Below are 23,887 nucleotides of genomic sequence, written 5' to 3'. Positions count from 1 at the left end.
AAAGCACTCATGACAGATGGCCATCCAATCTCTACTTAAAAACCTCTCCAATGAAGGAGAGACCACAACCTCCCAAGGCAGTCCTCTCCCCTTAATCTAGAACAGGCTTCCTCAACCTCGGCCTTCTAGATGTTTTGAGACTACAATTCCCATCATCCCTGACCACTGGTCCTGCTAGCTAGGGATCATGGGAGTTGTAGGCCAAAAACATCTGGAGAGCCAAGTTTGAGGAAGCCTGATCTAGAACGTAAATTGATACTGGACATTGTGTTCCCCTTAGTAAATGAACACTTCAAGCTCCCTTCCATCCAAGCAGCTATTTTGTTTTTGCAATAAGCATGTTTTTTTTAAATGTCTGGAAAAAACAGTTGTTTCCTAATTTTCTTTGCAAGTATGGGTGAGATCTGTTGACCTCTGCACATTGTGAGCAGCTACCAAGAGTCCTTTTCCCTTCAAAAACAGGGCAGTTGCTCAAAATAAAAGTATTACAGCATTAGACTTTAAAAACAACTTGTCCTTATCTCACCCTTGTGCTTACAACACTGCTATCAGAGAGCTTGATGTAGCGCAGTGCAGGATGACCAGCACAATGGAAGAATGTCAGTCACCAATGGGTAGGCCACAGACACACATACAAAGGGGCCTGGTTGTCAGGATTATTTTATTTTTATTTTTACTCCTCCCTTTCAAATAAAAATTAGCCATGGTGGCTTCCACAAGATTCATCAAATGGAATAGATACAGGAATGTAAGCTAAAGCAGGCTGAGAGAGACTTGTTCTGACATCCTTTACCTTTTCTGACAGAAGTGTCTTTCTGGGAGTTTTCCTCCACCTCAGGCAACAGTCCACAAACTTCACAAATAGTGTTTCCATGGGGGAAACTGTTGCTTTTATGTTGGTTGATAGTAGGGCTGCTGCTTCTTTTTTCAGCTGGAACTCACCAGAACTCGGTTCTGGAACTTCTCCGGTGGGGGCCTGAGATGTTCATGGTGAGTTCCGACACCTCTTTTTCTAAAAAAATAGCACTGGTTGACAGTACATGCAGCCTGAGCTGTGAACCAAGGGGGAATAGGGCTAGCCCAATTTTGCTGCCCTCCCTTCCCAGATCAAGGCACATTGTACCCACGGCTGGCCAAGTTATTTTGACACCTGAGGCAGTATATCTCGCAGATTCCTCTTTCCTTCTGTGGCAGTCAAAATTAATAAAAATAAAAATAAAAAAACTAAGCAGTAATTTTCTGCCATTTAGGACATCCTAAATCAAGTACCTAAGGGACACAGGTGGGTTAAACCGCAGAGCCTAGGACTTGCCGATCAGAAGGTCGGTGGTTCGAATCCCTGTGACGGGGTGAGCTCCCGTTGCTCGGTCCCTGCTTCTGCCAACCCAGCAGTTCGAAAGCACGTCATGTGCAAGTAGATAAATAGGGACCGCTCCGGCAGGAAGGTAAATGGCATTTCCGTGTGCTGCTCTGGTTTGCCAGAAGCGGCTTAGTCATGCTGGCCACATGACCCGGAAGCTGTCTGCGGACAAACGCCGGCTCCCTCGGCCTATAGAGCAAGATGAGCACGCAACCCCAGAGTCGGTCACGACTGGACCTAATGGTCAGGGTTCCCTTTACCTTTAAATCAACTACCTAAGGCAACTGCTTTACTCTGTCTAATGGTAGGGCCTGCCCTTTCAGTTTTTCTGATAGCCGTAGGAGTGGGAATTTCTGGGGAGGCACATTATTGTCTTCTGTCAAAAAGTCATCTACCTTCAGCATGTAAAAATCTCACCCTCTGATTTTACAAGTTCTGATATTGCTTTTAAATTCTATAGTCATTGTGTATGGCATGTTTGTGTTTTAGTATTGTTCTTCGCCACCACTGTGGAAAGGCAGAATATAATTCTGAATGACGTAGAAATAAGCCAGTAAATCTTGCCAGCTGCCTTTTGAAAAAGTTCACCAAAGTTCTCCAGTTCATCGGATTTGAGCATGTCAGAGGGAAGGGAGGGGAAGAGGCGAAACGTAAGAGTCAACCATCTGTTACATTCTTGTGCATATAATAATCAGGCATATCATGGGAGTGGCACATTTCTGCATTCCGCCTAGAGAATGCCTCACAGCTTCCCCACTGCAGATACATTTCTGGAATCTATCCTTTCAGAGCTGTCGCTAAATTGCTTGAACAACAGTCTCCCCTTCAGTTGCCTCACAAAAAGTTATTGATGGCTTCTGGGTTGGGAAACTGAACGTCGTAAATGTTTGGAGGCAATTCCCGAAGATCATTCTCTTTGATATCATTCAGGGACCTGCTAATTATTCACCCTTCCAAAAAAGAAAGAGCATTTTTAATGCTGCTGTTAGGCAGCGAGACCCTGGAAAGGGTGTCCAGGGTGGGGGTGGGGGTGGGGGAGGAGAAATTTCACCCCATTCATATTTTTAAGGAAGCTTACCTAATTTGCTCCCCCCAAAACAAGATGCAAAATGAAACACAGCCCTCTGTTGAAATTTGCATTTATCCAAATTTTTTGTAATGGGTACAAAATTGCACATATTATGCATACAGTGGTACCTCGGGTTACATACGCTTCAGGTTACATACGCTTCAGGTTACAGACTCCGCTAACCCAGAAATAGTACCTCAAGTTAAGAACTTTGCTTCAGGATGAGAACAGAAATTGCGCGGTGGTGGCGCGGCAGCAGTGGGAGGCCCCATTAGCTAAAGTGGTGCTTCAGGTTAAGAACAGTTTCAGGTTAAGAACGGACCTCCGGAATGAATTAAGTACATAACCAGAGGTACCATTGTATATACTAACAGGGCTGGGGCTCAGCAGCCACAGTCTCCTCCTCCTCACCCACCCTCCAGCAGCCACTACAAGCTGCCTAAGGGAGAAGGCCAGCAGTGGCAGCCATGGAGAGGTCATAGGATGTTCCTTTGCAGCAACTGCAGCTGCATCCACCGTCGCTCAGGACAGGCGCTGGCTCGTCCTCCACCCTGAGCTTGGCAGTGGCGTCACTGGCAGGGGAAATGGGACATTCCAGAAGATGGGATGACTTTTGTAATTCTGGGACTGTCCCTGGAAAATTGGGGCACTTGAAGTGTATGCAATATATGTGTATGAGTCACTACTCATTCTAACTGGAGCATGTGTTTATGAAAATCTAGCTCAGGGGTCCCCAAACTAAGGCCTGTGGGCCAGAGAAGGCCCAAGGGACTTGTTTATCTGGCCCGCGGCGACCCCCACTGCCCACTCTTACCAGCACTGCGCTGCGCAGCTGCCCACTTCCAGGTCGGAGGAGCACCAGAAACAGCTTGTGCGCATGTGCATACGTTATTTGCGCATGCACAAGCATTATTTCCGGTGCACATCCAGGTTAGAGGAGGCCCCTAGCACAAGCTATTTCCAGTGCTCCTCCAACCCGGAAGTGCGCCGGAAATAGTGTGTGCGCATGCATATGGACACATGCTTTCCCCCCCTGGCCCGCTGAGCAATCAGCGCTGGAGACACCAGCCCAAGGCGCAGTAAGTTTGCTGACCTCTGGTCTAGCTCCTTGGACACAAAACACCTTTCACTTAGCGTGTTATAACTGAGGGGTTTTTCTTTCTATCTTTGGAATGCAACTTCCCCACCAACACCACGTGAAAAGATAGGAGTTTTACCACATCCTGTAGAACTGCCGTTTTAATGATGCTCTGGTCTTCATATATCTCCACAGATAAGTGGCTGTGTTATCTCTAATGTCGTCGCTTAATGGAAGTGGTTTCAAACAGTTAATTCGGAGAAAGGGAGTTGGGGAGATGGATGGAAATAGCTCTGGGTTGTTTTCTGTAACTTCATTTGAAATGAGTTATAGCTGCTTGGTGTGATTTAGGATATGGCTGTTTTAAGCATCTGGCTCCTGCTTGGGGCTTCAAGTCTAGGAAGAAGCAGTAGCTGGTCTGATTCATCATATCTTCTGTTTCTCCCATGTTTGACGCTGGCTGTGAGTCAGGCTTTCTAAGAAGTGCCTCTCAGACAGATGATCATAGCATCTATTACTGCCTTATGGGAGATGTCTGGTATTCTGATGCCATGCCTGGGTAGAGTTAGCTTTGTCTGCCCCAGGCACCTGAAACATAGAAGGATCGGTGCAGACGTAGAGCTGTTTATAAATCCACATACACAGCATTAAACGAAAGCAATTGGGGGTGAAGGAAGGAAGGAAGGAAGGAAGGAAGGAAGGAAGGAAGGAAGGAAGGAAGGAAAGGCACTGGGTGTGGAATGAACCGCAGACCCTCCAGGTGTCCCTCTTTTCCAGGGACAGTCCCGGATTAACAGAAGCCTTCCTGATTTCTGATTTGATCCTGCTTTTCCTTAGGATGTCCCTGTTTTCATATGAGAAATGTTAGAGTTATCCAACCCCCGAGCCATCTGAAGGCAGCCCTGTATAGGGAAGTTTTAAAATGTTTAATGCTTTACAGTGGTACCTCGAGTTACAAGCACTTCAGGTTACAGACTCCGCTAACCCAGAAATATTACCTCGGGTTAAGAACTTTGCTTCAGGATGAGAACAGAAATCGAGTGGCGGCCTCGGGAGGCCCCATTGGCTAATGTGGTACCTCAGGTTAAGAAAGGTTTCAGATTAAGAGCGGACCTCCAGAACGAATTAGTTCTTAACCTGAGGTACCACTGTATTGAATTTTTAAATATGTTGGAAGCTGCCCAGAGTGGCTGGGGCAACCCAGTCAGATGGGTGGAGTATAAATAGTAAATTTATTGTTATTATTATCATCATGGAATAGGACGTCCCTATTTTCACTGGAGAAATGTTGGCGGGTATGGGGCTGCACTGTTAAGAATCTTTCACCAGTGCTGAACTGAATTAATAATTACAACAGGCCTAATTTATGACCTACTATGTTGAAGACAGAGATGCAGGTGGCGCTGTGGGTTAAACCACAGAGCCTAGGGCTTACTGGTCAGCAGTTTGAATCCCCACGACGGGGTGAGCTCCTGTTGTTTGGTCCCAGCTCCTGCTCACGTAGAAGTTCAAAAGTACGTCAAAGTGCAAGTAGATAAACAGGTACCGCTCCAGCGGGAAGGTAAACGGTGTTTCCGTGCACTGCTCTGGTTCACCAGAAGAGGCTTAGTCATGCTGGCCACATGACCCAGAAGCTGTATGCCAGCTCCCTCGGCCAATAAAGCGAGATGATTGCTGCAACCCCAGAGTCATCCGCGACTGGACCTAATGGTCAGGGGTCCCTTTACCTTTACCTGTGTTGAACACAGTCCACCAGCCAACAATCCCCCAGGCACTAAAACTAAGAGGCTCCTTTTCAGTCTTTAGTGGGCTGCCATAGATGGCTGATGGACTGCTTTTCACCTGTCAAATGACAAGTCATGCAGGCCTTGGTCAGAATGCAAAACCAATTGCCAAAGCAGCAATGAATCCCAAATGAATCTGACTCTCAACTTTAGTGTGATGAATTCAGGAAAAAGATGCAGTGTAAATTCTGAATATCTTTGTATAACAGCTAAGGTTAAGCACCTGATGCATGAGTCCATTTTTTTTGTGTTGGGGTGTGTGTGTGTGTGTGTGTGTGTATTTCAGCATCTCAATTTAATACAAATTGAATTAGTGCACATTTTCTAATCGAGGATAAATAACTGAATTCACTAGTAGCAAGAACAATGTAGACTTTGTTTCTAGAGAGAGCAAACCGTACGATTAGCATATGAATACTTTTTTTTTTTACTCCATAATAAGCAGAGCAAAAAGTAGGATTTATTTATCATGTTCCTCCCCCCCCCCCCAATAATTTATGACATGGATAAAATCACTTGCTTCTTAACACTTTTACATAATAGGAGGATATTTTATTATGCTGTTAATGTCATCATTTGGATAGCTACTAACAAGTGACAATTTGGATGTCAAGATGGGTGCCTGGGGCTGCGGTTTACTGGCACAACCTGTTGCTGAATAAATGGAAATCAGAAGATCTATAAGCAATGCTCTTTCACTTTTGCAAACTTTGTCAACAATATAGGCATTTGAATTAGGCTCGCAAATACGAACAAGCTAGACGGGACTGAAGCACCCTAATCCAGCAATTTGTTATGGAAATGGTGCCTTCAGGGGGAAGGAAGGTTGGAAATTAAACATTTTTTTAAAAAGTAATATTTGTTTAAATTATTATTTTTAAAAGGTTGTGCGTGATTTATAGAAATTTCAACTGATACCTCAGGCAGTACAGCATGAGATTCTTAATCTTGGGGTCATGGCTTTGAGCCCCACCTTGGGCAAAAGGTTCCTGCATTGCAGGCGGCTGGACTAGATGACTTTTGGGTCCCTTCCAAGTCTACAATTCTACGACATTTCAACAGCATATACAGTGGTACCTCGGGTTACATATGCTTCAGGCTACAGACTCCGCTTACCCAGAAATATTGCTTCAGGTTAAGAACTTTGCTTCAGGATGAGAACAGAAATCGTGCTCTGGCAGCACAGTGGCAGCAAGAGGCCCCATTAGCTAAAGTGGTGCTTCAGGTTAAGAGCAGTTTCAGGTTAAGAACGGACCTCCGGAACAAATTAAGTACTTAACCCGAGGTAACACTGTAGTGGATTTTCTTCAGGCACACTAGGGTTGCTTCCAGACAGCACGCTTATTGAACATTTATCCTGATCCAATGGCACAAAGTTTGCATAGAGGTTGGCTATTCACTGAGCATTTGTTCTGATTTATTTGCAGAGGGGTTAGACCAGTGCCTTTTTTCTAGAAAAAAAAGGGTGTTGGTACTCTTGCGCTCCTTGTGGAGAGGGACTCATGTGCTCCAGCCAGCCCCGGGGTGTGGTGACAGCAGCAGCCAACCCCGGAGGGCCTTTCCTCATGCCATGGCTCCCCATGAGGCTGAGGGTCTTCATGCAGGACAGGGGGAGGAAGGTGTCAGTATTGTGAGTACCACCAGAAAAAAAGCACTGGGTAAGACAATGTTGCGTCAAGAGAATGTCATGCGCATTTTGCAGTGCATTCTCCCATCACTTTCCTTAACACCGAAAGTCTGATTTTTGAGGGAGAAGCAGGTTTGTTGTATAAGAGCACCAAATAAATTTTAATTCTGCAACCTGAGTTTGTGACCTCCAAAAACAGTAATAATCTGGAAGCACCCTAGTACTTTTCCTGTGGAATTGGCGTCTTCTATACATTATCTTATTTTAGAGAATCCAGACGACATCTTTTTGAAACTGGATAAGACTTATTTCTGAGTAGACATGTTTAGACAATTCACTTTGATAATTCACTTTTTGATAACACGGGAAGAGACTTTTGAGGAATGGGGCCTCTCAGCCACGTGGAGGACAATGCTGGATAATTTTATTCTACTCTAGCTGTTCTGGTGTGGAAGCAACCGTGTTTTCCCTTTCAGAGTCATTTAGTGGTGCGAGGCATTGTTTTTGCACAATTAGCTGGAATATGAAATATTAATTGAAATAGTGTATCTGAGAACAGAGGAGTTAATCTCCACTATACCAACTAGTGTGGTTCAGTGGTTAGAGTGGGGAGACCCGAGTTCAAATCCTCACGCCAATACAAAGCTTAATTGGACAACCTGGGACTGGTTACTATTTCTCAGCCTAATTTACCTTGCATAATTGTTATGAAGGGCATAAGGCAGGGACAGTGTACACTGCCCTGAGCAACTTTAGGGAAGGATAATAATTACTAGTCTTGGTATAGCTCAGCAGAACAAGTGAGTTTTGTGGAGCAATTTACATGCGGCAGAAGCTGTTCCCGGGATAGGGTGTGACATCTGAGTAGGAATAATGACAGTGGGGGAAAGGGAGCAAAGATTATGTGTAATAACAATCATTGCCTAATAGACATGGGCATTGTATAGTCCGGTGGGAACCCACTGGTTGTTTTTTCTCAAACATTTTGATTTGAAATCAGCAATTTATGTCCAAATTTGAAAATAACGGAGGAGAGTTTATGTGGGTATTTGTGTTTGGGTTCATGGCAGTTACCCACAATGGTGAATTCAGTATCGCTCTGTTTACAGAACTGAGGTCACAAAGGATTACAGTAGTCCCTCTAGCTACGAACTTAATTCATTCCATAGGTCCGTTCTTAACCTGAAATTGTTCTTAACCTGAGGTGTGCTTTTGCTAATGGGGCCTCTTGCTGCCGCTGCGCTGCCAGCACATGATTTCTGTTCTCATCCTGGGGCAAAGTTCTCAACTTAAGGTAACTCTTCCAGGTTAGCCGAGTTTGTAACCTGTGGCGTTTGTAACTCGAGGTACCACTGCATCTGTCATATAGGACGTGGCTGCCTTTGACATACAAGTGGTTGCTACAAACTGCTATCCTTATTTCACTTCTGAAGCACATACAAAACGTTTACAGGAACAATTATCGTCGTAGTTGGTTACTTCAGGGCATAGCCTTTCCTGATTTGCAAATCACTCACCACTTTTTTTACAACTCACCCAAGCTTTTTCGTGTTCCTCAGCAAAGGCCTTTCTCTAATATCTCCGCAACTGTTTTTTCAACTTACACTTAAGCCTACAGGTAATCTGCAATGGTAGCAATTATAATTTAATGGTTAACAAAAGCCCCATTAATCATCATGGAATTCATTGCACTGATCCTGACCATGTCTCAACAAGATAACAGGCAAAACATATAAACGTCTCCAATGTTTCTGAGTCGATTTGTTCACTGTTGACTTCTTAGGAAGAAGGAATAACAAAAAGAAAGACATTACTAAGCATGTTTACTTAAAGCAACTGCACATGCTACCCTGCCACTAGGAAGCTGCCGAAAATTTTATTATCGTGGGAACTTCAAACCCCCCCCCCAACCGCTGAAACCTTTACAAATCTTTACATTTTAGAGTGCCTTCATCATGTTGTAAGTAGTCAAGCCACTAGTTTTATACTCTTAGGGATTAAAGACAGCACCAGAGTGACTCAGAGTGTGATAAAGTTGATCAGCACGATAAGGCTGATTAATTTTTACGTGTGTGTAACTCAGCACAGAGATGCTGGGAAAACTGAGTGCAGTCAGACTCTGGACTTTACGAAAGCTGATTTCAAAAAGTATAAGGAACTACTAGGTGAGATCTCATGGTCAGAAATACTCAAAGAGGAGTTCATGATGGACGGGAGTTTCTTAAAGGTCACAATCACAAACAGTTCCAACAAGAAAGAAAATTTGTTGGCATCCGTCCATCTCAGGAGACAATGGAGGAGTGCGCATTTGAAGGCATCTAAAGAAGCTGGCGTGGCTGCATAAGGAGCTTTCAGATGAGCTGAGATTTAAAAGGGACATGTTTAAGAAATAGAAAAAGAAGGAAATCATGAAGGAACAATATAAAGGGGTAGCTAGGGAGAGAGAAGGTCAGGTGGGCTAATGTTCAGAATGAATACAGGCTTGCAAGAGAAGTTTAAAATAATAATAAAAAGGGGTTTTCGGGAGGCTATGTTCAAAGATGAGGAAGAACAAGGAATTTGTAAGTCATCTTTGTGAAGAAGACAGAGCAATGCTATCGGGTGACAGAGAGAAGTCAGAACTGTTCAACACCTAGTTTGCCTCTGTCTTCTCCCAAAAGGAAAACAGTGCCCAACCTGTTGATAATAGAATAAATAATACAAAGAGGGAGCTGCAGCTCAAGATAGGAAAAGAGGTGGTAAGGGAACGCATAGCTACTTTAAATGAATCCAGATCTCCAGGGCTGGGTAAACTGCATCCAAGGGTACTAAAGGAACTTGCAGATGTAATCTCAGAGGTTCAGTCTATTTTTTTTAAGAAATCTTGGGGAACAGGTGAGGTCCCTGTGGAATGGTGGCAGCCAAAAGTTGCCATTTCTTCAGAGTGGGGGGCGGGGGAGGATCCAGGTAACTACCGACTGGTCAACATGTCTTTGATACCAGGAAAGGTCCTAGAATAGGACCTAAGTGCCTGTGAGCAACTAGAAAAGGATGCTTTGTTTACTAAGAGTTTGCATGGGTTTCTCAAAAACAAGTCATGACATACTAATCTTACTTCTTACTTTTTATGGAGTTACAAGCTTAGTGGACCGAGGAAATGTCATGGATGTAGCATATCTTGGTTTCAGGAAGGCTTTCAGTGACATTCTTGTGGAGAAACTTGTAAAATGCAGGGTAGACTATGGTGGAATCTACATGCATATTAAAAAACATTTTGAGAAATGCATTGAATTTTGCATAGCTCAGTCTCGCCATCTAGTGTCACATTTGTATATTGCACTTTACAACACCTCTGGAATGTTTTATTTGCAGCTGTATAGCTGAGTCCTATGCTACGGTTTACGTGGATTTGTGGCTGGTTGACGGACCGAACCCAGAGTGCTCACCAGGGGTTCTTTCTCATCCTAGAAAAATGTGGGAAGTGGGGTGCTACAGGGTTTTATCCCTGTCTTCCTGTAGAAGTAGTTCTCTCTATGCTTTGAACAGTTTTGCAGTGGTTTGTTGCATGGAGAAGCCTCACTAGTGAAATGGAATATATAGATATATAACTCCAAGGTGAGGTGAGCAAAAGGAAGAGCTCACCACACAGGTTGGCTGCTGCCATGGGGAGCAATTTGGGAGTCCTTGTTCCTGCTTATTCTCTTTCATCGCTCTTTCCTTTGCAAAGTGCATCTTGAGTAAGAGTACATGAAGTAATAAGGAGGAGCGTCCCACCACCACAAAGTACTTTTGAGGCTTAATTAAATGGGTAGATTGCAAATGGGTGAATGATTAAAATGAAGAAACAACTATTGGCTCATAGCAATACTTCATGTGGCGTGTACCTGCCCTTACTTGTTCCCTGAGAGAGATACTTGGAGGCTAACATGATGGAACACACTGATGGAACAGAATGCTACAAAAACTATCTGAAAATAATAATAACAATAATGCAAAGCTATTTGGGAGAGGAAGATCCTAGAAGATCTCGATCCATTGTCCTGTGTTTCATCATTGCGCTGCAACAGCAAAATTGTAATGCTGTCTATCTGTACTTTATTAATAGAAGAAGGCACCTCTATTTTCCACCTAATTAGCTGAGTGAGTCATAATATGAATCTAACAAGGAAAACACCCTTCTCTTTTATAATCCACACCCAGCTTGCACAATACTATTCCAAAGTCCATTGTGCTAAATTTTAAAACATAGAATATGTTTTAAAGACAACGTTGCGAATGATGCGTGCAAACACATGCAGACAGACAGACAGACACACACACACACACACACACACACACACACACACACACAAACTGTTCATCTTTAAGAGACTGTGGGACTTACGGCTGGGTTTGCTAGAAAAGACAAACATGGCAACTCTTCTGGGGTTTGATTAATACATGATTAGTATAAATTGTAACAAGCTGTCCCTGGTACCTGCAAGTTATGTTAACATAGGATAGAATTTGATAAACCTTAAGCGTTCTGCACCACTCACCACAGTGAAATTTGAAGGTGGCAATGAGCACATTAACTCAATCAAGTGGGCCAAGATACAAGCTGTGGGTAAGTACTTTGGGTAAATGATTGACCACATCACCGTTGAGAGTGCTGCAGAAGATAGCACAGGTTGTGCCTGGTGTTATGCTGAAGCCTGACTTCTTTTGTCAAAAACAACTTCCAGATCATTTTTTAAAATTTGAGAGGAAACTTGCCACTTTATCCCTCTTCTCTCAACACACTGGTCCTCTAACATTTTTTCAGTGAAACTGAATATCCACCTGCTGTTCCTAAACAACGCAGCACCTTAACTGCCCCAACATCCAGTTCCAAAAATTAAGCCCCCTCCGCAACATCTGGGATGCAGTTATCATTTAGGAATGGTGGCTTTTTGACTGGAAGGAAATGAAAAATTCACAGTACTTTGGGATAAGCGGCATGAACAACTCCAGAGCTGCAGTCCTTAAAAAGTAATATGACAACACAAGTTTGTGGACAGGGGAGCTCTTTATCAAATGACTTGTGTAGATGTATTGTGCACACATTTCTGGGATGAACCCAGCTGAAGTGTCCTGTCTGTTTGTAATAACAACTCTGGAAAGACAGGACATCCCACCCCATCTCTGCTAAATGTATGGAGTAGTTTCTCACCACACAGGTTAGCTGCTGCCATGGGGAGCAAAGTGCATTGTTCCCAGGTTTGAGACGGTGGAAATTTATCTTTCTTTACTCTCTCTCCTGCAGGCTTAAACAATCTAAGATTCCCCCCCTCTTCTCCTGCTTCCAAGAGGGGTTTGGGTGGTTTTAACTGAAGGAAATTTAGTCCTTTATATACGACTTTCCAGACTTTAGCTTGCAAAATTCTTGCTTCAATCTATTTACAAAAGCGGAAGGCGGACTTCCTGTTTAGAACCTTCCTGCTTCGGTGCCAAATTAAAATGTTTCGTAGTCCAATTTTCCGCTCTACTCATGGGCACTTGTTTAGAGTCTAATTGTCCACAGGAAAAAGTCAGCGCTCTCCGGCAACGGCTGTGCAGCTTCACTCCGTAAAAGTAGTGGTCGATTCAAAACACCGCGCCACTCACCCCACTTCGCTTCGGATCCCTGAAAAAGGGTTTCCCTACGAGTAGGGGAGGCGCTCTTGGTGTCAGCCGAATCCCACGTTCCCAGGCTTCCTCCGCCTGGGATTTTTGAGGGGTCTCCACCTTCGCCACGGCGGCAAGACCCGATTTTCGCGGAGCGGGTTCCTCTCGGTCAGAGGAACTCCGCCATTGCCGATGGCGCTAACCCGGAAGTCGATGGTGGCATATTCAACCCTGAAATAGCCTGTAGCAGAACCCTAGCGTAGTGCTATGGGAAGCAAGCCATCCCTTTGGAAACATGAACAAGAGAGGGGACCTCTGTTCTCTACAAATCCTGTGACTTTTTGCCATTGGAAAGATCATGGGATGAACTTTTATAACACCAGAGATGTTAGAAATTCCCTTCAAGCATTTGCTTTAAATTAATATGAATTTGGAATAAAACACTTGCCACCATACTCTAAACTGCAGAATGCATTTTAAAAATACGTACCTCTTTTCATCCGAAAAGAACTATGCAACACATTTGGCTTCTACTCAAGAAGTGGCAACTGAATGACCAAATAATGTTGTACAGTGGTGCCCCGCAAGACGAATGCCTCGCAAGACGAAAAACTCGCTAGACGAAAGGGTTTTGCGGTTTTTGAGCTGTTTCGCAAGATGAATTTCCCTATGGGCTTGCTTTGCAAGATGAAAATGTCTTGCGTTTTTTGCAAGTTTGTTTCCTTTTTCTTAACACCCTTAATACAGTTGCGACTTGACTTCGAGGAGCGACTCATAGAACGCGGCGTGGTAGCCTTTTTTGAGTTTTTTGGCGATTTTTGAAGCTTTTCCAAAACTTTTCCGACACCGTGCTTCGCAAGACGAAAAATTCGCTAGACGAAAAAACTCGCGGAACGAATTAATTTTGTCTTGCGAGGCACCACTGTATGTGGAGATGCCTTCAGGGGATAGCTGAAATCTTGTCCCTGTATTTCAGGCCACATATGATTATTCCTCAGGAGCATGGATTACATATCAGATTATTATGGGGCATAAAAATGAACTGATTGCAACAAATGCTCTGAAATTCACTGGTTTTTTGGGTGGGCAATGTAATCCTGAGATCAAAACAAACACTGAGGAAGCAATACAGGCATCGAAGAAAGTGATGTATTATCAGAAGAAGCAATTTCGTAGAATCAAGTGAGAGGCTAAAGAGGACCTATTTAGAGCTGAAAATAACTGAACGTTTTCTAACAGGCACAAGTATGTGTACACATGCACACTGCACACACAGAAAGACAAATGCAAAGGATTTCAGGAGTAATTTCGTGGGAAATTACTTTCACTCTGCACTTGAAATCTGCCATAGCAGCACAAAGGGTGTGACAATTCAACTGTTCATTGTCAGCTGCCTATAAACATTTTCCCCGATGATGCTCAAGGTATTAAAAAAAACCCAAAAAACCAGATGCCCTATGCCTATTGAACATAAAATTTTAAATGACTTGAATGGGCACTCAGTTTAGGATTCACTATTTTTTTTCTTGCTACCCTGTATTAAAGAATTGGTCATATGCACCCCACAAACAACATGAAAAAGCACAAAACCATTTTACAGAAGTTGAATTAATAGAATATTAGTGGAGTAATAGTTGATTTAATAGAAATGATCTGTGCCTGCAGTCCGAAAGTGCAAGTGGATGGGGCTTGGGAAAACAAGCACAGAAAAGACTTTTCACTTGCTTATAGCTGACACAGTTGTACTCTCCTGGTTGCAGCTGTGGCTGATGTGTCTTTTGCATTTCCTCACAGCTGGGAATATGGGCACTGCTCCATTAACATGTGATAAAGGAATAATGCCAATGTGTCCCATGCTTCAGGGAACTGTAGCTCAGAGAGCAGCGCAAGTTCACTCACAGTAATGGAAATTTCCCACTGGTCCCTCCTCTGTTTTTATTTTGCCCTGAGAAAGAGGAGCCCAAACAGGCACAGGTAGTATAATTCCACTCCTTTTGATTTCAATAAAGCCAGTGTTCATCAATATAGCCACCGATCAGGTCCAGGACTGTTCACCTTACAGGGACTTAACAGAGACTGTTTTCTTTTTAGGAGCTCAGGCGACAGAGCACCAATGGAAATCCAGCCGATTCTCTAGCAGTTTTTGTCTTGGGCTGGGAACTAGGACAGCTTAGCAGGGTGTTTTCAGAAACAACATGTGATCAGGATGTAGATACCTGGTAAGCAAGCAAGGAGCAAAATGGAGCATCCATGCCAAAAAAAAAAGATCATTCAGTCTTTGAATAATCTGAAAATTCCAGAGAAAACACATTCATTTCATAAGGGGGAAGCACGACCCGTCAATTTTTCTTATGCCATCGTTACTTTAAGCTATTCTGCACAGCGGCAGATTCCGGTGCGTTTGTGTGTTTTACCAAAGGAGCAGGCTGAAAAATCAACAAAAGATATAAAAACCATTGTTTGCCCATTTCCTTTTATTATGCAACTTGCATTATGTGGTACGCACTGTAAACGTAACGAGAACAAAGGCTTACTTATCCATATATGTAATGTGCTGTGCTTTTGATGTGAGATTAGGTACTGTTAAGATCTCTTGAAAGGACAGTTATGTAATACGTAGACAACCAGTCACATTTATGATCTTCTTGCCAGCTTTAAGGAGACCAAAAACAAGTCCAGCACAAAGCTGGTTATCTGCATTTGTCAGATAAACAGCAATCATATGATGCCAACTGAACATAAGAAAAGCCCTGCTGGATTTCACAAAATGCCCATCTACCTCAGTATCCTGTTCTCACAGTGACCAACCAGATGTCTATCAGAAGCCCTCAAGAAGGAAGTTTATTTGCAAATGTACAGAGGGTCTGGCTTCTCCAGAGGATTGGGGGCCCCTGATGTCACACGATGTCCTGATTTCACAAGGAGCCAGGGGGCAGAGCCAAACTCCCTCTGAAAATTTAGGGAGCCCGGCCTCCTAAAAAATACATTTGGGGCATCTGAAACTGTCTTGGCCCCTCGGAGTCAGTGCCAGGTGCAAATATGTAACCCACACTTTCATTAAAAAGCATGCCCACAATATAAAAAGGCAGAATGCAACATATAAAAACAAAAGCAACAAAGATCCATAAAAGCGTAATTAAAAACATTGTTAGATACTGACTGGATTAAAAAGAGAATTCACGTCGCAAAGGCCTGTCAAACAAGAAAGTCTTCAAGAGGCATCTGAATGAAGGAATGGTTCCTACTGAATCACTGCAGTAGGGAGTTCCACAGGGCTTGGCCTGCCACATGGAAAAATAGCTGTCTCTGGTGATGGCCCCAGGGGCTTGGGGAACCAACAGAAGTGCCCCATCAAAGGATCTCAGTGATCAAGGTGGAACATAAGGAATCAGGTAGTCCTTGTGACATGAGCACAACAGCAGTCTCCCCATCTGTGTTCCCCACAACTCCTACATCTTCAAATCCCTGCTCAGTCAGAAAGCTCACTGAATGACCCTGGGCTAGTTCTTAGTTCTCAGCCTAAGCTTCCTCGCTGGGTTGTTGTGAGGATCGTAAGGGGAGGAAAAAGCAGTGTATCCATTTTAAGGAAAGGTGGAACATGATACAGAGTGAGTCCTTTAAAAGAGGCCCCGTGGATACAGAGTACACATGTTCCACGGGGCCTCTTTTAAAAGACTCATGCCGTACAAATATAATAATAACTAAATGTCACCTGGGCTTTTATGGGCTAGAGCAGTAGTTCTCAAAGGTGTGTAAGGAAAAGATGGCAAGTGTGAAGATTCAAGGAGCATCAAAGAACCATTTAAACATTTCAGTGTAGTATAGTATCAAATGATTGTTATTTATTTGCAGAATATGGATATTCAGGAGCATTGGCTATTCTACTGTTCTCCACTTCATAGTGGTGTGAATGGGGATTTTCATTTCTCAACAAATATGAAAGATCAGAAAAGAGAAAAGCTTCTTTGTGTTGATGAGATGAGAATTTGTCTGTCTCAAACTTGACCTAAATAAATGAGATTTCCTGGCAATAGCAAGCTCACACCTCTCGAGTTTTTAATATTTGGTTGGAAGCCAAATAAATAATAATAATAAATAAGGGTAATAATAATAATAATTTAGACATTCTTAAGGTACATATGTAGGGGATGCAGGTGGCGCTGTGGGTAAAACCTCAGTGCCTAGGACTTGCCGATCGCATGGTCGGCGGTTCGAATCCCCGTGGCGGGGTGAGCTCCCGTCGTTCGGTCCCAGCTCCTGCCCACCTAGCAGTTTGAAAGCACCCCTAAGTGCAAGTAGATAAATAGAGACCGCTTTCTAGCGGGAAGGTAAACGGCGTTTCCGTGTGCTGCGCTGGTGCTGACTCGCCAGAGCAGCTTTGTCACGCTGGCCACGTGACCTGGAAGTGTCTTCGGACAGCGCTGGCTCCCGGCCTCTTAAGCGAGATGAGCGCACAACCCTAGAGTTGGTCACGACTTTAAGGTACATATGTAAGTGGCTCACTTATCATTATATTATATTTTGGGAATGATTCATGCATTGTATTATACTTTCTGCACGTCCCACGATCACATTATAAAGTAGTTGTGCTCTGCGTTCGAAATCAAGCACTGCCAAGAGTTCTTTCTTTTCGTTTCTCAGGGTATTTCTTATCAATAACAAATTGGGCAGTGGCGCGAGCAATTTCTTATTCCCAAAGTGTGGCGCAGAGAAAAAGTTTGAGAACCGCTGGTTCATCAGGCTGCACGAAGCGTTCTCCTCCAGCAGAAGAGGCGGGAAAAGAGTAGGAGAGGTCGAAACGAGGAGCGCAGGGAGAGACGCTGCAGGATCAGTCCCTCCCACTCCCCCACCTGCAAGCGGCTCTCGGTCCGCTTGGCTTTCCCGCCCTAGCGGCCGGAATGGGGGACGGCAGCTTGGAGCAGCCCGTTAACGGGAACAGCTGCTGCTGCTGCTCCGGCAGTTCGCTGGGTGAAAAGAGGGGGGAATTCCAGCGCCGAGGCTGAGCCCGGGAAAACGCGCACAGGGACGGCGGCGTGCGCGCGCGTGTGGCGAGGCCAGTGTGCGCCAAGGCGGGAAGCCGCGGTTAGGGCTCCCGAAGCAGGGGGAGGAGGAGGAGGAGGAGACGGCGGTCACCGCCAGCAGCAGCGCGGAGGAACAGGGAAGCTCTGTTTCCCTCTGGCGTTTGCGTCCGGGAAGGCTCCTCGCTGCCAGTTCCCCACTCCCTGGCGAAGTTTTCCAAGGTGTGGTTTCAAAGGGCAGCCTCCCATCCCTCTGGCGCTCCGTGCCGGGCTCCCGCTGAGCCCCAGGGGAAGCAGCAGGAGGAGGAGGAGGGAGGAGGGAAGGAAGGAAGGAGAAAGAGAGAGAGAGAGGTTGAGAGCGGACCGTCTGGGCGTGCGAGGGCAGCAGCCGCAGCCGGGGAAGGAGGCGAAGAATGCAGGGCTGCTGCCTCCCAGGGCGGCGGGACGGCGCGCTCCGTCGGCGGGGGGGCGACAGCCCTTGCCGCCTCCTTTGAGCGCGCTCTGCCCCTCCGCCGCCGCCGCAGGTGAGACGGGCGGGCGGCTGCCTTTGCCTGCGCGCCTCGGCGGGGGCGCTTTCCTTCGCGCGCCGCCGGAAAAGACTTCCAAGCTCCTCCACCTGGAGCCTGCAGCCTCAGCCGCCTTGGAGAGGAATGGACGGCCAGACGTGCGCGGCACCGGCTCGCCTCCCTCCTTCCGGGTAAGCAGCACCCGCAGCCTTTGCCGTCTGCTTCAAGGCGCGCGGAAGCAACGCAAAACACCCCCCGACCCCCCACCCCTTGCAAGCCTCTGCGGATTGATCGAGCGGCTTGGCTAAGTTGCAACAAGTTGCCTTTCGGGCGCGCTCCGCCTCCTTTTCTTCTGCCCTGGCCAAGAGGTCGAGAGTTTCACTAGAGGTGGAGCGGGGCGTTTGTGTTTGGGGTGGGGGTGGTTTTGACTCGACAGAGACCTCAACACGTGAAGAACGTGGTCTGTAGAGTTGCTGTGATCATAGAATCAATGAAATGTAGAGTTGGAAGGGACCCCCCCTATGGTCATCTAGTCCAGCCCCCTGCAATGCAAGAACCTCAGCCGAAGAATCCTCTCCAGGTGGTCACCCGATCTCCAAGGAAGGAGAGACCGCCATGTCCCAAGGGAAACCCGTTCGGCTGTCGAACAGCTCTTAGTCGAACAGAGCATTTCCTCTTTGGATTTAGTTTTTGATTCTTCCTGACAGTTTTGGGTGTTCTGTTTGGGGATTGCAGTTAAGACTCGCCAGAGTACTTCTGAGTAAGCATGCTTGCTTAGACTCGCACTGTAAGAAGCACGTATTTCATACTCACGTTATCTATCCATCTATCTATCTATGTGTGTGTATCTCTTAAGCAGTGTATAGTATACACACTTGCTTGGGACGGGGAGCAGGCTGTGGGGCATTTACTTTGGAATAAGCAGATCAGGACTCAATGAAAAGGCATAAAACCCAAATACCCATTTAATGTTCCATGGTGCACATTTCCACATCAGTGTGCACAGGATCGCAGCCTGGTTTTGTGAGGTTGTTTTCTTTTGTGGGGGTTTTTGTGTGTGTGAAAGGCGTTCTATGATATAATGGAGAGCCAATCTGGTGTAAAATGCTGATATTTTTTCCTGTTATAAAAAGTTTGTGTGTGGGAGAAACCCATCCTTAGAAGTAAAATACAATGTGGAAACACTTGGAGAGAGGGAAAAGGGAGGGGATGTGGACAGAGTGTTCTGGTGAAAAAATAATGCACCTTACAAGGCACCCTGTTCAGATTCAGTAAATACACCCATGGAGGTCAGGTCAACTTAGCTTCATAAAAGGCAATTGTTGGGCTCAAGCGTTTGAAAGGCAATACCTGGGAATGCTTAGGAATCTGCACAGTTTGAAAATCTCCTTGCTACGTAGCAAACCATCTTTAGCATGTATGTGACTGTGATGTAGAGTTGAAGGGAAATCTCTCTGAACAGGGAAAGCATACGTGGGGTGTTAGTGGAGGGAACAGCTGTGCTTCTAATAAAGAAAACCTTAAAACAAAATAAAAAATGCATAATCTAGTAGTGCAAGGAAGGCAAGAATAACCTCCTAAGTGTGCTTTGTCTTCTCCTTATCATCCTTTGGTTACTGAAAAGAAAAAACAGCCACTAAACTGAAAAGTTGAAACTTGCCTCCAGTCCATTGGAATGGTTAGGTTCAATCATGCTTCCAAGAGGAATTAAGGGTGAATGTTGTTCCTGTGTCTCCAGTTCTTTTCACTTCCTCCTCAGGGGCTGCATCTGAAGAGTTAACAAGTGTGCTGACTGTACTTAGCGTTTGTGTACACAAAATAAAAGAACAGGTAGTTCAGCACATGGCAGCTTGACAATCTGAAAATATTGTTGGAGGAATTCAGGTGCTGGCCTTGTCCAAAGAAACCAGGAGCAATGTAGCCAGGCTAAGTAACACTCTAGTCTCTTCCCCAAGGCATTTCATTGTTCGTTTTGTGCAGGTATAAATGAGGGTGTGTGAAACAGAGTACGCCGCTCTGAAAATAATCTAATCTGTCTTTTGTGTCGGGTTTGTGTGCAAGTATAGTGGAAGCACAAAAGTGCAGATTTCATTTTTCCCTGTAGATTATGATAGGAATTTACTTTAGCAACAGGCCAGAACCTGTTCTTTCATATCATTGTACGTTAATATGTCTTGGTTATAGGCAGGAAATCTGCTGGGACACCAAGCCTATTTTAAAAGCTTAATTATGTGGAAGAAATATTTTTTAGTAGTCTGGATTAGCTGACGGTATTGCAGAGAGTACTCGCCGTGTCTGCGAGCCAGAAAGAGAAGTTGGAAAGAGAAGAATGGGTCTGCTTCTTGTCTGTTGTCCATGCTGAAGCACAGCAAGTAGGAAAACTGTAACGGAAGAAGAACAAATCAGAACTCAAGTGCTGCTTGCTTTAATAATGCGAACAAAGGCTGTTAAATAAAAACAAGACAATAATGCAAAACGCATGTGCTGTGGTTTTGGGATCAGGGCCAAAGGATGTAATGAACACTCCGAAGGGACATGAAGTGGCTCAACAAAGTGAAAAGGCATCTGCCCTGAACGGTTCCTGGTTGGTAGACCACCTGCGAACCATATGGAAGGCTGCTCTGAGCTCCATGGAGTGAAGACTAGGGTATAAATAGTACAGATAAGTGGCTGATGGGGTCTTTTTTGTTTCAAGGCACCTGGTGCCTCCTAGCAAACTTCATTTAGGTTGAAGTCCCTCTGCTTTGTGTGTGCCCCTTACTTTGATTCAGAATGGTGGGATATCCTTTGGCTTTTCATAGGACTCTTAAATTTACAGTGGTACCTCGGGTTACAGACGCTTCAGGTTACAGACTCCGCTGACCCAGAAATAGTACCTCAGGTTAAGAACTTTGCTTCAGGATGAGAACAGAAATCGTGCTCCGGCGGTGCGGCCACAGCAGGAGGCCCCATTAGATAAAGTAGTACCTCAGGTTAAGAACAGTTTCAGGTTAAGAACGGACCTCCAAAACAAATTAAGTTCTTAACCTGAGGTACCACTGTATACCTCTGGGGTTATGGTTTAGACTGCCTACAGTCTAAATTGTTTTGAAATATTTTTAATATGTTTGTATTTTTTATTGTTTTATTTTTTATGTTTGCTGCCTTGGGAGGAAGGCCAGGATAGAAATTTAATAGAATAAATACACAGAAAAGTCAGCTATAAGCCAAGTGACCTTTGTTATGCCCCAGTTCATATATTTCACTTAAAACATACGTGCATTTCTACTCCACTTACTCATAAAATGTCTTAGACATGTCATTTTTGGGGGAAGTGCAAACAGATTGTTATTCCGTTTAGGATATGACAGTGTAGCACTCTTCCAGGTTTTGTTTAGCATGCTGAAGATCTCAAATTCATTTACCAGCTTCTCTGGGTAGGGCTGCGTGAGATGCCTGTCTAAAAGTTTGGGAGAGCTGTTGCCAGCCAGAGTGCAATCCTAGTATACAGGTTTCCTCAGAAGCAAGTCCCACTTTGCTCAGTTAAGCTTCCTTCTAGGTAAGTGTGAATAGGATTATATTGTCAAAGCCCTTTCAGGAACAATACCAAAGAAAATCCCAAAGAAAACATCATTGTGTCTCTTCCCTGTACGTGGGAGAGTTGTAGAGACGTTGTAGAGAAGTTTGCTTATAAAGGCCACGTGCACAGAAGCAAAACCGAGGTAGCTTTGCTTTAGGGAAGGGCTGTCACACAACGTGGAACATACGTTCTGCGTGAAGAAGGTCCCAGGTTGGGGCTGAGAAGGATTGCTGGCTGAAACCCTGGAAAACCCCTGTCAGGTTAATGAGCTGGATGGACCCATGTATAAGGTGGACTTGGATTAAGGTAGTCTTTTTATATGTTCAGATGTATACAAACAGCTATTGAACTCGGAGGAAATGGTGCAAAGGATTCTAGCATCTCTGGACTGTGCAACTCTCTCTTGTCCCTTGCCAGTGGATGTCAGCTGTGGGGACTAGGTAGGAAATGATGTGAGCTGAAGCACCCTCAAGCTAGGAATGTCCTTTAGGTGAAGTGCATTCAGTCCCCTAAATTAGTGTTTTCTGAGATGTGCTTTTAGGGAGGTATGCTTTGAACAAGATGAGAAAACCATCACCTATAGCCTTTCAGTGACGATATGTGTTTTTAAGATTTCTGCCTCCCCCCCCCTTTCATTCTCTAAAATGTGGTGTTGAAAAGGAAATATTTGCTAACTTTCATATCCACGTTGTCCTCAACTCACTGTTGTGTTTTCATTTGTTTGGGGCTGCCATAGCGACCATAGGAAATACTGTAGATATTGGGGGGGGGGAGAGACCCATCCATATACAAGATCAAGTGACTCAGCTAAGTTTCCTTGCTAAGTCATAAATGAGTAACATGTTGTGTATTTCTGGTGTAAGGTTCAGCCCTGGTTTGTAGTAGCTTGGTATCCACTAATCTTTATTTCCCATAATTATTATTTTTTAACTGTTGGAATTTAACTGGTAAACACGATCCACTGAAACATTTTATTGCAGCACAGCAGTTCCCACGCCTCCATATCTGAACAAGGTTACTGGAAAGATTGTGTAATCCCCCAAAGGGGACAGTGTTTGTAATAGTAATTTCCTATGAATGAATGAATGAATGAATGAACAACACAATGAAGGCAGTCTCTTCCATGAACTGATGTTCATATGTTCTTAGAATGGATGTGGCAGTTAAACCCCACGCTAACTGAAAGCAATTGATTTTTGAATGAAATATGCATGTGCATTCCTTTATTGTAACATCAAAATGCAGATGCTCCGGCTGTAAACATCATCTGGAGGCTGGAATGAGAAACAGTAGGGATCATATGACTGCTGACAGGAGCAGCAACTGAAATGTATGATGCGATGCCATTGCATTGCTCATTTCTCCATTCCACTTTATTAGCTTCTGTTTCTGGGGGTGGGAAAAATTCATGGTGTGATGAAGTCCTATCACACGGTTTAGTTTCTTGGATATTACTGGGGAGAGAAGGGGAGGAAAGAGGTACGGGGAAGCTGCTTTAGAGGCAGCCACATGACTTCTGTTGCATTTGATTTTTTTACTATTAAGTTGCAGAAGTACACTCCCCACATAACCCAAGTATCTTCATGTTTCCTAGCAGTTTGTTCATCCTACCACAAGCCTTTTTTAACTGAAGCAGCAACTCTCCTGGAGTTGGAGAGAACATAGGGAACAAATATGTGTTGCACTTAAATCATCCTAGTTTCTCTAAGTAGTGAAAAATAAAACAGTTTTAAGGGCAGTGTGTTAAGGTCAGTGTTCTAACCACCTTTTCCTCCTTTAGCTCATCCTTGACTCCCTTGCCATCTGAAGGTACAGTTACCTCCCTAGTTCGTTTGCTGCTTCTAGCGTTTGAAGAGTTATTATTATGATTGTTGTTGTTGTTGGTCTTAATGTTTTCAGTAGTGACATGCTCCTCAGATTCTTTTTTTTTTTGTGGTATATGTTATTATCTGTGTGCATTTGTTCCCCTGAAGTTTGGGTTCTTTGCAAAAAGCCATATCCTTATGATGAAAACAATATTGTATAGATAATTACAAATTGATTCAAAGCTGAATAAAATGCACAGAAAAGCACACTTAGGTAAATATGTGATCTGTTTTGCAAGAGAAGGCAGGATAAGATCGGTATAATTGCTTGGGAAGAATGGCATTTCTCAAGAGAAGTGGGAGGTGGGACAGAGGAGCGCATGGTTCTTGCTTACGGATTTTACCATATTGGAATTCCGTTCTGCTTTCATTAAGGTTCAGGTTTTGTTCTTTTGTTCATGTTACCCACCCTGAGCC

The 23,887-nt window shown here is 44.4% G+C and overlaps 1 protein-coding gene across 3 annotated transcripts in view; it reads left to right on the top strand.

Moving 5' to 3' along the window:
- Nucleotides 1–17,289: 17,289 nt before the first annotated feature.
- The window catches only part of COBLL1 (cordon-bleu WH2 repeat protein like 1), a 93,328-nt gene continuing 86,730 nt past the window's right edge, over nt 17,290–23,887 (top strand). For 2 of the 3 annotated variants that reach the window (XM_083493450.1, XM_083493443.1), the window contains exon 1: nt 17,290–18,237. In XM_083493450.1, coding sequence (XP_083349576.1) covers nt 18,191–18,237 — 47 coding nt within the window. In that variant the 5' untranslated portion in view covers nt 17,290–18,190. The remainder of the gene's footprint in view (nt 18,238–23,887) is intronic. The other variant, XM_083493442.1, reaches the window with a different exon arrangement.

The sequence above is a fragment of the Podarcis liolepis genome (assembly GCF_965112155.1).
Source record: "Podarcis liolepis genome assembly, chromosome: 1".
In the NCBI taxonomy this organism is placed as follows: Eukaryota; Metazoa; Chordata; class Lepidosauria; order Squamata; family Lacertidae; genus Podarcis; species Podarcis liolepis.
The sequence above is the reverse complement of the archived record's forward strand: the minus strand, read 5'-3'. Positions and strand labels throughout refer to the sequence as shown.